Source organism: Mus caroli, unplaced genomic scaffold (assembly GCF_978045245.1).
Source record: "Mus caroli unplaced genomic scaffold, Mus_caroli_1 scaffold_18, whole genome shotgun sequence".
Lineage (NCBI taxonomy): Eukaryota > Metazoa > Chordata > Mammalia > Rodentia > Muridae > Mus > Mus caroli.
Genome location: NW_028227273.1, coordinates 80,075,418 through 80,090,169, shown reverse-complemented (window position 1 = coordinate 80,090,169; position 14,752 = coordinate 80,075,418). Strand labels below are relative to the sequence as shown.

General features: G+C 47.1%; 1 protein-coding gene across 1 annotated transcript in view; it reads left to right on the top strand.

Moving 5' to 3' along the window:
- Smoc2 (SPARC related modular calcium binding 2) overlaps positions 1–14,752 on the top strand; it is a 123,011-nt gene that overhangs the window by 33,367 nt on the left and 74,892 nt on the right. The window contains exon 2 of the mRNA XM_021186294.2: positions 12,947–13,118. Coding sequence (XP_021041953.1) covers positions 12,947–13,118 — 172 coding nt within the window. The remainder of the gene's footprint in view (positions 1–12,946; positions 13,119–14,752) is intronic.

Genomic DNA, 14,752 nt, shown 5'->3' with positions numbered 1-14,752 from the left:
TTCCCACCTCACTACATGGCTTACTGCTAACTTCTGCGAAGAAGTAGCTATGAAAAGCTGTGGCCCGGATCCTTCGTGTAAGAACACCAGGTGACTGAGCTTGTGGTTTCTTTTACAAGGGCCAGGAGCCCAGGAGAGGGCAGGAAGGCGAGATGTGGTGTGGGCTCCTGCAGGAAGATCTATTCCTGACACTCATTCCCTACCTCCTGGCTCTGTCATGAACAATTAAAGGTTGTTTTTTCAAGGGAGAATTTCCCATGGCGGCAAAAACACAGTCCTGCCTTTCAAAACCAAAAAGTTGAGGGGATTAAATGGGACTTTCCACTTCTGTGTCTCAAGCATATCCTTAGACCAACTTCCACAGATGCACAGACTCACAGACATGCAGGCACACATACACATGCACGCAACACATACACACATAGACGAGAGACTGTGTGTGCATAGAGGGCCACATACATATAGGCCTGTGTACACAGCACAGATACAAACATGCGCATGCACGGATGCATGAACCTATTGTCAGTCTACATGACTTCCCTTTAGTCTTTGGTAGCCCTTTGTTCCCTTTCTGTTTTAGAAGCAAGGTGCAGACACAGACAGCAAGAAAGGCCTGCCACCCACGTTGTCTCTTGCTCTGCTCTAAGGGTATGAGTGGATCTAATTCTCACAGCTGTGTTTAAACTTACCCCTAACCTCTGACTCCTGACCCCTAACCTAACCCCCAATCTGAACCTAGGTAAGCTCCTCTCACAGAAGGTGGGACTCAGTGGTCTCTCAGCACCCTGATGATATCATGTGGTAGAAAACTAGACTTGTTCATGGGCAGTGTCAATGTTTGTGACCAAATACCAAGCTGAAATTACTGCTGACTGAGGCAGATGTGTTGTAGTTTTTTTTTTTTTTCTTGTAAGTGGAGTATAGAGACCTAAGAGATGGAAGATAGTCTGAGAGAGCGTCTCTGGAAGACAAAGATGCATCCTCTAAGATGTCTCAGAATCACCCCACTGAAAAGTATTTTTTTTTTCTTCTGAGCATGACACCCCAGTTCTCTGGCCTCAGTGTTACCATATCAACAGTGAAAAATGGCCCAGACTGCACTGGCATACATTCTTAGACAATGATCCACTGTTGTTTTATAACCTTAACCTCATAGGAGATTGTGTGGGTGCTGGAAAGTGTTAAAGTGAGTGGCAGGTCTCTAAAAACAAAGGAAAACTTTCTGCCCAGGAAACAGAAAGGCCACCGTACCTTTGAGATGGATGCCATTGTCATGAGGGTTGGCTGCCACAGTGTCACGATGCAAATTAATCTAACTTGATTCACGTATTAACCTATATTAATAAAACATTAAGTGTACTAGTTACCAGTAGTTAAGGTAAGTTTGGGAGAAATCAACAGTTTAATATGTTTGTTTTGCAGTAAGTATACAAGTCTTAGGTAAATGGCACTTAGAAAGTCTTTCCACCTGAGAACCTTACTCTGCAGCTCTGTGCACCTTTTAGCCCTCTTGGCTACTGTGGCCATTTTCAGTGGGTTTTCTCATTTGTAGCCTATTGAGGACTTCTGAGATGTACCACCCCTTTGTGGCCTGACATTCTTGCAGTCTCTGCATGGCTCACATCATGGGCTCAGCAACTTGAAGTTATTACTAATGAGTTGTCCAGATGTCATCAAACTGTCCTAAATCTGTCTCTATTGTAAACCCTTGTGGGTATTTTTTGGGTTGGCATAACTCCAGGCACACTAGTCTAGATTTTATAAAATTGTTATAGTGATATGACACATAAGGAGGGGCTTTCCTCTTTGTCCCTGAGCAAATACAGCAAGTGATTAAGAGAGGGAGCCAGATAACTTGGTAGAACTAACTGTAAACAAATTTGACATTCTCTTTTCCTAAAGGTGGGAGTTAAGCCTAGGCTGGAGGCCTGATCCAGTACCACAAAGCTGTAGGAGGCCAAGTAACTGCTAGGGCAATGATGTCTTCCTGCCCTGGCTTCTCCAGAACTAGGAAGGGGAGATATAGCTTCAGCTAGAAAAGGGACCCAGCCTCATGCCACTCAGCTGGCTAGCTCTGGGGAGAGGAACTGAATGGAACCTTATCTTAGTTTGCTTCTTATTGCGGTGAGAAACACCATGACCAAAAGCAACTTGGGAAGGAAAGGATGTATTAAGTCCATCACCAAGTGTGGGGAATTGCAGGCCGGTCTCCAGTCGAGCTGATGTCTGAACCCCGATGGTCATAATCCACCTACATGACACAGTAGGTGTTTCCCTCATGCTCCTGGAACTCCGGGCCCCTGCCGAAGGTACCACCTCCCACAGCCCCCACAAGAGAAGCATGGTCAGTAGTCACATAAACAATAGCTCAAGCTTCTGACTTCAGGCTAAAATCCTCCCCAGTTACCTAGCAACAACAGTGAAGACCATAAAAAGGGGTGCTTCAGCCCCCACCACACTCTCTTACTCTTATTCCTTTGTTCCTTTACCTCTCACTTCTCTCTCCCTCCCCTCCCCTCCCCTCCCCTCCCCTCCCCTCCCCTCCCCTCCCCTCCCCTCCCCTCCCCTCCCCTCCCCTCCCCTCCCCTCCCCTCCCCTCCCCTCCCCTCCCCTCCCCTGCATTTCTATAATAAAGCTCTTAAACCATAGAGTGTCTCTGTTCCTTCAAGACCCGCTGCGCACTCTGGTCAGTATTGGGAACTCCTTCCCTCATCCATCTCTCCCACAACCCTGGGGCTTTAGCAAGGTAGCTGGGGGGTCCCCGGTCGGGGGCTGCCCCTTCTCCACCCCCTGCCGAGTGGGGTCAGCCTTAGATGTTCACCTGTGGCCATGTGGAAAGTGCCTGGCAGTCTCCTCGAGTCCACCTGCTCAGAGCACAGGAACTCTGGCCGGACATGGCATATTTTTCCTCCCCACTTTTCCCCAGCCCCCCCCCCTTATTTTTGTTCCCAACAACCAAGGGAATGCAGGGCAGGAACTCAAGGCAGGTACTTGGAGGCAAGCAGCGCCATGAAGGTTGAAGCCGTGAATGCTGCTTACTGACTTGTTACACAAGACTTAGGCAGTTTTCTTACAAAACTCAGGTCCACCTTCCCAGGAGTGGCACAACCCACAGTGTGCTGGGCCTTCTCCCCTTAATCATTAGAAAAATGCACCAAGTCTTGTTTACAGGCCGATCCTATGGAGGCATATTCTCAGTTGACTCTATTCCTAGATGACTCTAGCCTGTGTCAAGTTCACCACCACCACCACCATCAAACTAAAATTAACCAGTATAAACCTCTTTCTTCCCCTGCACCCCAACCCTCCGCATGTACGCGTGTATGAAGAGGCCTTCTCACTGTCCTTCGTGAGACAGTGCAGAGGCTAGATGCTCTGATGAGCTTTCTCCTAACATCCTAGGTGGAAGCCAGGCTTCGTTGGTCAGATGAATGCACTAACAAGAGCCAGGGAGCACCCATGCATCCTGTTTCAGGGTATCTGAGCCAAGGCAGGTATTTCTGTGTGTCTGATGTACAGAGAAGAAGGCCCATGCAAAGAGCAAGACCTAAGGATTCTGTCTGCTCAGCTCACTCCTGATGGCAGTGCATTGCTAGAGATAGGACCTGGGAAGCCTGTGGCGGCCAGTTTGATAACTTCCAACCGGTACTTCATCTGATGCCGACAGATGAGACCATCCTGGGGTCTTCTCCACAGCCTCTCCCCATCTTGTGAGAACCTGTCTGTGTACAACATCTAAGTTATCTATAATATGTAGGAAATAGATGCAATTCTTGACCTGACAAGCATTTTGTGAAACTGCTGTTAAAAGCTGAGCTGCCCCCTGAGATAGACCTGAGACTCCCCAACTCCAACTTGTGCCCGTCGCCCCTCGAGCCACAATCTCATGGATTCTGGTTTCACCACTAGGCTTCTGACCTCGCTTTTCTAGGTCTTGTTATCTTTGCCTCCCTTGGGTCAGTGCCAGCCCATGAGCACTTGGCCTGCTGGGCTCTGTTGGAAGCAGGGAGGTAGCCTTCTGAGAGCCCCCTCTCTCTCAGAGCCACCCTCTCGGAGCCTCTGCATGGAGCCTCTCCCTAGGAACCCCATCCCAGAGCTTCTTCCTTGCATCCATCCATGGAGTTCCCTCTCCACTCTGCCTTTCTCATTTAAGCACCTCTGAAGTCCCTGGAAATCCTTTCTTCCCTCCACACAAGCCCCAGTGTCTCTTCTTCCTGCAATTAGAACATTTCCTTCTCTATAACCAGAGCTGTGAATTTCAAGGTACTTTCTTCGAAAATTGTCCTTCTCTCTGGAGTTTTGACTCATTGGACTTGTCATATGCTACAGAGTTTGTTGTTACTTGTCTTATTATAAACCGTTCCTTTTGTCAGGGAAACCCCGGGTGTTTTAGAGAGCTAGTTTAGGGACGCAGTCATCCTGTAGCCCTGGTTTCTCGATAAGGAAAGACTTGCCTCTGGTGCTAGACTATTTTATGACCTCTGCTATCAGGACTGCAGCATCTGCCGCAGGGGACCACCAAGAACTCAAAGTGCATCTGGGGCAGTGGGCAGTGGAATTTCTAATTTTATTTCACTGCAATTAGTTTGACTGTAGAAGCTTCATGTGTGAGTGGTTTCTTAGTGGACTGCAGAGCCTGGAAGAAAATATATTTGGGCTACTGAGGGTTCTGTTGAATCATAAACAGGCCTGAAAGAAACCCTACTATTGACTGTTTCTGTGGATCCCAGGCCCTGCTACGGGCTCAGTTTCTGGCATGGTAGCACCTGAGCTAAGGGTGCCTGAGTTCTAGTGGGGAGGTGTCAGCTGAAGGACTACAGGCCAGTGTCTGGCACTCTGTGCTTAGCACCAGATCCTATCTCCTAGATTGTACTCCTGTTCCAAGGCTGTAGATAGCACTGGGGCATCTGGGAGTGAGGCATCTGTACTGGAGGTGCAGAGATGGGAGGGCTTTCTCTCCAGGATTTTGTGACCTGGCCATCTATCTCACAGTGTAAATAAAACTAAAACTATTTCAAGAATTCTTCCCATGTATGAAGCAAGGTGAGGGAGAATGGAGATGCTGGCCGAGGAAGCTCCCTACCAGGGCTTTGAATCAATCCCAGACCCCAGGCCTTCTCTCTGTATCCTGCCTTGGCTTCCTTCTTGGGTTGTTCCTGAGTGCGGAGGGCTTACCTTCTTGGAAGAGAAAGACCCAGCATGGCCCCCTGGCAGGTGCTGCTGAGATGAAGGGACAAAAGGCTGGTTTAGCCTTGGGTTTGGGTCTGGTGATCCTGCTGACCATCTAAGTGACCACAGGGAATAGCTATCTACTGGTGACCTATGAGCTTCTCCTGGGTCTGATTAACTCTGGGTCTCTGTCCCCACTGTCATTGACCCACAGGGAGAATATCAGTACTTGGCCCTTTGAGCATTCGGCAAAATGGCTTTGCCCTTTCTGCCACCTGGTTTCTTGCACAGGGCTCAGGCAGAAGAGGTACCTTTCATTAAAACCTCATTCCCACCCATGGGCCTTTGCAAAGTCTGGTCACTGGGCTTTTCCCTCTGTGATGATGTAACTGGAAATTTTGGGGCAAAAGCCCTGGCTTGGTCACCCATCTCACTCAACTAGCCAATGAAAGGATGAGAGATTTACTAATATGGGCACACTGAGTAGATGAAGGGCCCACTAACCCCAAGTTCACCTTTATGGTACTGACATAAGCTTTTAGTTTAAATAGAGTCAGACCCAGAGGAAGTCGACTGGGTAAGCACAGTTAACTCTTCATGGCTACGTGTGGTTCTGTCTGTTGTTGGTGCATCATTTTCTTGGCTCCTCCCAGTCATGCAAGGTAGCCTGAAAGAGTCTTTATTGCTAGAGTGGACAAGGTGGGTCTCAGAATATGATATCTGCTCTAGGTAAGGCCTTTTCTGATGGGCAATTACGAGTGACGGATGTGTGGAGTGTTGTGTTTCCTGACAGGCTATGATCATTTGGGAATAACAGGCAATTCAAGAGGAAAGATTAGAAATATCTCTGTGCTTTCACGCAAAGTAAAGGAGACAGACAGCTGCAAAAGCAAGGCTAGATGTTGTCATTTACCCTGCTTTTCGTTTCCTCATGGGCCCACTTCAGGACTCAATGCTTCTTTAGCAGAAGCATAATCTAAGCATCTGTTTCAACGGGGCACAAGATCTTCTCGGAGCTGCTCATTCACAAGCTAGTTCCCAAAGTAAGGCCTCAGGTGGGAGCTCCCTTTGTACCAAGGACCCCAGGGAGCTCCTGGCTTGAAGGACTCTGGAAAACACTCTGAGAAGCTGTGAGGAACATGTTTCCCCAGGAAGCAAAAGTGAGTGAGTGCAGGCAGAACTGTGTGATGGGGATTGGTGTGTGTGTGTGTGTGTGTGTGTGTGTGTGTGTAAGATCTTCAACAGCACACGGGGCTGGATGGGCCGAGCAATAGACATCGATTAGCCTCTATTCATCCTTGGCCATGGATGGCTCATATCACAGCTCTTTAAAATATGAAGATGGCGGGGGCTGGAGAGATGACTAAGTAGTTAAGAGTACTGGCTATTTTTTCCAGAGGACTCTGATTCAGTTTCCAGCACACACATGGCAGCTCACACCTGTCAGTAACTCCAGTTCCAGAAGATCTGACAACCCCACTCAGACAAATGTGCAGATAAACACCAGTGCCCCCCCCCAAATAAAAATAAATTATAAAATATGACAATGGCTTAGGCCCTTGTGAGACCTCATGGCTGCCATCCTCTCTCTTACATGGCACCTGGGCATGGGGATTTTTCCTGAACTTAGGCTTCCTGCTAAGTGATGCTCTTCTGTTTCCTGTTTGCTCCCATGGTCCTGATCCTTGCTAGAATGACTTCAGTGTATAATGTGTGATACTCACTGAGGTTTGGCTCCGGGCCGTCCCATCTCGCTCTCTACTCTGTTCTCAGACATCCAGATTAGTTCCCTGCTCAGTAGTGTGCACTTTAGTGCAATTTGCTATGGATGCTTTGAAATGAGCGGCACACACACACACACACACACACACACACACACAGAGAGAGAGAGAGAGAGAGAGAGAGAGAGAGAGAGAGAGAGAGAGAGAGAGAGAGAGAGAGGGAGGGAGGGAGAGAAACTGGGTCACCTCATAAGGTACACACTGTGCTTGGATTCCAGAAAAGCTGGGACAGCATGAAGAACAGTGATGCCTACTGGAGGTTGTAGTTGGACTGCTCCATAAAGTACTGAAACCATCAGGAGGTTTACGGAGACAGAGTTTGTAGTCCAGACTGACCTTGAACTTACTGTGTGGTAGGTGATGACCTTCCTGTCCCACCTCCACTTCCTAGTGCTTAATACAGGCCTGCACCATCGTATCTGGTTTTATGTGCCAATAGGGATCAGCCAGTGCTCTCTGCATACTATGCAGTTACCTTAGCAACTGTGCTTCATTCCCAGCCCCAAATTAGACTATATCCTGAAGGTCTAACTGTGGCATTAGCACACTGATAGCACCACTGGATGAGGTACACAAAACACCATGTTTTGGACCTGCCTCAGGTGCCTCTGAGAGAATTCTTTCCTAGGCTACAGCCTGGGGTCCCCACCCACAGGTTATTTAATCACATGTGAACACTCCTGATACTCTACCCTGTCTTTATGGAACCAGGGTTGGGGAAGTTGGTGAGCTGTTATCCTACAATCTGAGCCTCGGGGACCAATGCCACCACCTCTCCCTGAGCAATTGGTGCCCAAGAAATGGTTAGAAAGGATGGTTTTGTCCTGGGGCCCTTATTCTCCCTCTATGCTTGGGAAATTGTTACCCAAGTTTGCTTTTGATTTGGCTAACCATTAGGGTTCCTCTGATCCCCTGAGGGCCTGGGAAGTGCTGCATGAAGTATGGTGTATAGCGAAGGGCTAAGCCTCATGCTGGGTATCCAGCACTGCACAGTCTGAAAACCATATGCTGCTTCCTGAAGTCACATGTACATGTGTCATTTGTGTATTTTCATGCTTCAGGTTCTCATGAGAATGGTGTTTGATCTCTCTCTCTCTCCCCGCCTCTCTCTCACACACACACACAGACACACACACACACACACACAGACACACACACACACACACACACACACACACACACACACACACACACAGAGACAGACAGACAGACAGACAGACACACATACACAATTCATGGTTCAGGTTCTCATGAGAATGGTGTTTGATCTCTCTCTCTCTCTCTCTCTCTCACACACACACACAGACACACATACACACACACACACTTACTTCCCGTGTAACACCTTGTAGGACCTCCAAGGTTTGCTTTTCAGCAGCAGGCTTCTGAGTCTGAGGATGCCTGCACTTGTCCTCTTTGAAACCACAGAGGCGTGGTGATAGGCTCTTTTGCAAGGTAGGCTACTGGTAGCCTTTCATGAGAAGGATCTAAGTGAAAGGTAATAATGCTTGTGGCAAACAAGACTTCAAGCACCTTCCAAACCTGGCTCACCACAGTGACAGCGAGCGTGTTCAAGCTCTAAGCAAGGAGACAGCCTGGGAGATGAGGTATGATAAGGCTTGAGTAAAAAGGAGAAGACAGAAATGAAGGATGGGTGGCGGGAAGAGCCACAGGTTCCTCCTAGGGTGGCTGTTCAGTGTTCTGAGCTCTGGGTGTCATTGTGGAATCCTACAGCACTTTCTCCTCTTCTTGCCCCTCCATTTTCCGTTGCATTGACATGGCTCTTCAGGCAACAGGCTGGTATTGAGCACCAGCACGAAGCCAGTCCTGCATGAGGCACCGAAGCCATGTAAATGGATAAAAGCCATCTCCCAGTGTTTTCCAGTTAAAGAGTTCCAACTTGACTTGCTGAGGGTTCAGCAAAGGTTCTCCCACATCCCAAGGCTGTGTGGTGGCCCAGATCTGTGACCTAGAATGGAGTTGTTAATGCCTTATTGGCACTTTCTTGCTTCCCCCCCGGGGTCTTGGATAGGAAACTGCTTCTTGGTTGTTGTTGAGGACAGTGCCCGTGGTCCATGGAACTTTCCACAAACATTTTAGAGTGAAGAGACCTCAGACAGAGCATGTCTGTCTGAAGCTCAGTCCTTTCTCAGGACTGCACAGTGAGTTTACAGACACATCATCTCTGACCCGAAAGGCTAATGACTGAATGCTGAGGAAGGTATTTTCCTTATTGCCACGGGTAACTCTGGTATTGAAGTAACAGCAGCTATATGGTATCTTATTAGGAAGAATTTAGGATAAGGAAGTTCCCACCGACACAAACTGTAGCAGCAGATGGCTGAATTTCATTCAGACATGCTAACAGTAAGCAAAAACACTGGCTTCCATCTCTGAGAGTAGGGAGGAGGAGGCAGGGATGAGAAAGAGATAAGAGGACATGTTCAAGGGCACGAGGAAGGAAGATACAGAGCAAGAAGGGCACCCTGACCCACCGTGAGTTCAGCTGTGGCTTCCTGACCACACATTCAAGAAGCTGAGAGAATTAGCAGACATGCCAGGTCATAGGACCCAAGATGGGCATGTCTAATGTATTTGTAAATATGTAAACAAGGTTTTAGGTCCTTAAATAATAAAACAGGAGAGGGGGAGGAAGATGGAGGGGAAAAAGGAAGGAGGGGTGAGTAGGCAAGGAGGAAGAGGGGGGATACATGGATGGCCTGCTTGTGTAATGTCTCCTGTTCTGTCTAGGACTTCAGTTCAGAGGTCTTCAGCGATGTGGTGGGATTGGGGCTGTCCACTGCATCTTTACTAGCTGTTCTACCTTTATTCCTTATGCAAGGTGACTTTTTCCCACCTAGGGAAAGTGGCCTCTAGCCCTAGCCTTTCCGTGTCTCCCTGACTTCAGATGTTCCCTAACTTACTGTTCCAGCCACCGTGAAACAAAGCCAAGCTCCTGTTGTCCTTTTCTGGAGTCTTCCTACTTCTTTCAAACTTTCTTAAAACACTCACCATCCCCCTTTCACCTAATGTAGCTCTTTTGCTTCACACTCTCAATTTTTTACCTGGAGATAATCACACATGGGAGGGATGCCCAGCACTCAACGTAGTATAAGTGGTATTTGCGGAGAAGCCACAGTGGACATGTGCATATTAAAATAATAGACTCTAGGTTTGTGATTGGTAGGGCTCATTGCCAATGACTTACTCCTTCATGTCTGGTCAAGATATCTTTCGGAACATGACCTTGTTTTATGTTCACAGTGATCTTATGAAACGAGTGTTGTTTTATCATTTCCATTTCACACACAAAGAGGCTGTGAGGAGTGTCCAGAGCGTTATGCAGTGTTTCATCTCTGATGCTAACACCCATCCTTCATTTTAGGCAGAGTCCTGGTCCAGCTGTCTCCTTATGTCTTCCCTGACTTCACAGGTGTCTTCCTGGTCTTCAGATTACACCCAGTCCTGTAATTCACGACAAAGTGTGTCTCATTCAGTAGTTTGCCTAAGTTTCAGATGTCTACAAATGTACCTCAGAGTCAGTGAGGCACTAAGGCTTTCTTACAGCATGTATCTCACTGAGGCATTGAACCTAGGTCCTGAACTTGAAGGCTTCAGTTTCTACAGACCCACCCTACATGCACAACCCAGAGCCACCTTGTTTGTAGGTGAGGGATAAGGAGAGTCTGTGTCATGAATTTATGAAATTCTTGGGCAAATGGATGTATCTGGAGGATATCATCCTTAGTGAGGTAACCCAATCACAAAAGAAGTCATTAGATATGCACTCACTGATAAGTGGATATTAGCCCAGAAACATAGAACACCAAAGATACAATTTGCAAAACACAGGAAAATCAAGAAGAGGGAAGACCAATGGGTATCCACCTTAGAATAGGGAACAAAATACCCATGAAAGGAGTTACAGAGACAAAGTTTGGAGCTAAGACGAAAGGATGGACTATCCAGAGACTACCCTACCCAGAGATCCATCCCATAATCAGCCACCAAACCCAGATACTATTGCATATGCCAGCAAGACTTTGCTGAAGGGACCCTGGTATAGCTGTCTTGTATGAGGCTATGCCAGTGACTGACAAATACAGAAGTGGATGCTCACTGTCATCTATAAGATGGAACACAGGGCTGCCAATGAAGAAGCTAGAGAAAGCACCCAAGGAGCTGAAGAGGTCTGCAACCCTGTAGGTGGAACAACAATATGAACTAACCAGTACCCCCAGAGCTTGTATCTCTAGCTGCATATGTAGCAGAAGATGGCCTACTCGGCCATCACTGGGAAGAGAGGCCCCTTGGTATTGCAAACTTTTTGTGCCCCAGTACAGGGGAACGCCAGGGCCAAGAAGTGGGAGTGGGTGGGTAGGGAAGCAGGGCGGGGGAGAGGGTATAGGGAACTTTCAAGATAGCATTTGAAATTAATATAAAGAAAATATCTAATAAAAAAAAAAGAAAAAAAAGGAGAGTCTGTGTCATTGTCCTCATGGGGACCATGTCCCATGGTGACAGTATGTGACCAGTATAAGGCTGCACAACTAGAGGTAGCACCTGTTGAGGTGTCTAAAACCTTAAGGCCAGAACTTGTGGTACAGCTTTGTCCATGAACTCCAGGCTGCAGAGTGGAGCTGAGCTCCAGGAAGCTGTGCTTCCCTCGCTCCTCGCTCCAGGACACTTGATATTTTCTCTAAGTTGCCAGCATTGTCTTCCCATCAGTCATGTTCCCTGGTGTGAAACCTCATCTAAGGCTCTGTGTCTAAATGAAAGATGGTCCTTGGCTTCATAGGTGAAACTCTGCGTCATGCAAGACGCTCCCAGCCAGAGGGAATGCCATGTTCAGCTTGCTCTTCTATCTGGCTTAATGAATGACTAGACAGAACATGGTCTGGGGTATGAGGAATAGGTAGATGAAAGTTGGCCGGGATTCTGATTCCTTGACCATGGCAGGGCTAGAGGTGTCTAGGTTGAGAATTCCCTAGGACTCATAGCAAACCCAAGCATATAAGAGAGGAAAGGAAGGACAGAAACCCTGGGCAGTCTGTTCTTGGGAACTGCACCATGCAAATTGGTTCTATGGCTAACCCTAAGGTTCCGACAGAGGGTTTTGGCGCTACTACAGTTGTGAGAACTTGTGAGGAAGTGCGACCTTTAGAGCCTATTTCTGCGGGGGTGAGTGATGACGTGTTAAACGAGGAGCCAGAGGCATTTCACAGGGATACATCAGCTTCTCAATTTTGAGACCAAGCATGCATTCAACAAACATTTTGACGCTTGTTGAAACAATAACTTTCAAAGCATAAGAATAAAACTTACAAATGAAGTGGTGTGCCCCAGTAATCTTAGAACTTGGAAGGTGAGGGTAAGAGAATTAGGAGTTCAAAGCCATCCTTGACTCCATAGCATGTTTGAGGCCACCCTGGATTACAAAACACCCTATCTCAAGAAAACAACAAAAAAGCAAAAGAAAATCCACTGACTTAGTTCACTAAGGGATACACAAGTATATTCTGACAATAGAGCCACTTTATACGGAAAGCTGACCTGCCAGTTACTGCAGGGCAGAGACATCAGTGACTTACAGAGGTCTGAGAAGACATCTGACCTTGAATGAACTAGAAAAAGGGACTGTAGAGAGGAGGAGGAGCAGCAGCAGCAATCACAACAACAGCAGTGATGCCACCCTTATGAGGATGGCTGAGTGGGCGAGCCCCTTCCTCTAGATTCTAAGGGGAAGGTGAATGGGAGAGTACCTTCCACTTACAAAGGGCTGCATGTGTCTTCCCATCAGACCTTAGATACAGACTTGTGGCCAGCTATTATCGACTTGCAAAATGGACAATGTACAAGTCTGAAAGCAATTCACTCGATGCTTCAGTTATATGTGAGCACAGAGTAGCCATATTTCTTTGGAGCCTGTTCTCAGTCTGCTCGGTGCTCCTGTCTCCTCCTCTTTAAAACTCTCTTGCTTCTTTTTCTTCCCCAAGTTCTTGAGAGTCGATCAAGACAAAGACAGAGACTGCAGCCTGGACTGCCCAAGCTCCCCTCAGAAGCCACTCTGTGCCTCGGACGGGAGGACCTTCCTGTCCCGATGTGAGTTCCAGCGGGCCAAGTGCAAAGATCCACAGCTGGAGATTGCTCACCGGGGGAATTGCAAAGGTGAGCTGCAATGGTCATGGCGGGAAGACAGTGCCTATGTGGCGAAAGCATAGATAATTTACTTTCACACCCAACAACTTGAAAGTTTCTAAATTGGTAATTATTTCTCAGAGCATGTGAAGAATAATTTTTTATGAATTTTAAAGTAATTTTTGAGACAGTGCTTTATGTAGTCTATGTTAGCCAAGAACTTGCTATGGAGCAAAGGCTGGCCTTGAACTTCTGGTCTTTGTGCTTCTACTTCCAGTGTACTGGGACTAAAGATGTGAACAGCCACGCGTGGTTTATGGTCTGCTGGGGACTGAACCAAGGACCCCTTTTGTGCTAGGCAAGGATCTCTACCAACTGCAAAGCAGTCATTTTTACCAATTGTCTGATTTCCTTAGTGTTTCATGTTGTCATACAACAAAGTTATCACAAGCCCTTCAGAGTTGTGTGTCTGTTTTTGACTCAAAGTGTTCTAAAATGATTATCAGCTTGTCTTTTGTGTTCTGTGAGTGAGGTCAGTTTGGTGTGGACGTTCCCCTTGGACTTATCAGTCTTCCGATTAGCAGCCAGAGTTACAGCTTAGAGCAAGCCTGGCAAAGCTTCGCACAGTAATGAAGGGTTCAGCTTAACAGCAAGCACACAGTGCTTTCAGAAGGGATTTACTTCCTCCGCATCTCTGGGGAACAAGACCACACAGACGAAAATGGCCTTGAGAAGTTGTGTGTTGATGAACTATTAACTCTGACAATCCTCCTATCTAAACAGCCTAACCACGTTAACCACCACCAGGGCCATGCCTCTGCCTTCAATTAACCAAGCTGCCAAATTATTTACTCTTTCTGTCAAAGTGCAAAGTTCTGCTAGGTAGACTTGGGTCATTGTTGCAGGTAATGCAGGCACTGTCCTTTAGCTCAGATAGCTCTACCACTGACAAGAGCAACTGTCTCTCTTCTGGCCAGGCATGGTGAAGCACACCTGCAGGCCTATCACGTGGGCAGCTGAGGCAGGAGAATCCCAAGTTCAAAGTCTGTCTGCACTACTTAGTGAGACCCTGCCTCAAGATAACATGAAAAGTGGCCAGGGGACTGGAAGGTTGCGTGGTGGCAGTGTGATTGTCTAGAATGTACGAAGCCCCGGGTTTAGTCCTGAGACCAGGACTAGTAATGGTGGGTCATGATTGTAATCCTAGTTCTTGGGAGGAGAGGATTTTTCTTTCAAGGCCAATATGGCTTCATCGTGAGACCCTGACTCATAAAAACAAAACAGAAACATTATCAACCCAATTCCACAACAAAAATTCTCAGTACTACAGAAACAACATAACCCAGTGGCGGTCACCTTTCTTAGTGGTTAGGAGGAAAAGAGGACACTTAGGACAAATGCCATTCACTAATGACATTCTTTGTCCCTAAACATCCATTCCTGTTTATTTGGGGGGGGGAGACCTAAATATTTTATTGATTCTCACCCACCTGACATTGCATACTCCATATTATTAATTTGTCCTATTGCTATTTGTCTCTAGATGTGTAATTCCATCAGGGAAAACAAGAATGAGAAAAATCTGAGTTCTATTTATTCTCGATTTTATTTATTCTTGAGCTTGCAGGTAGTCACACACATACTTCTGCAAACATATTCTCATG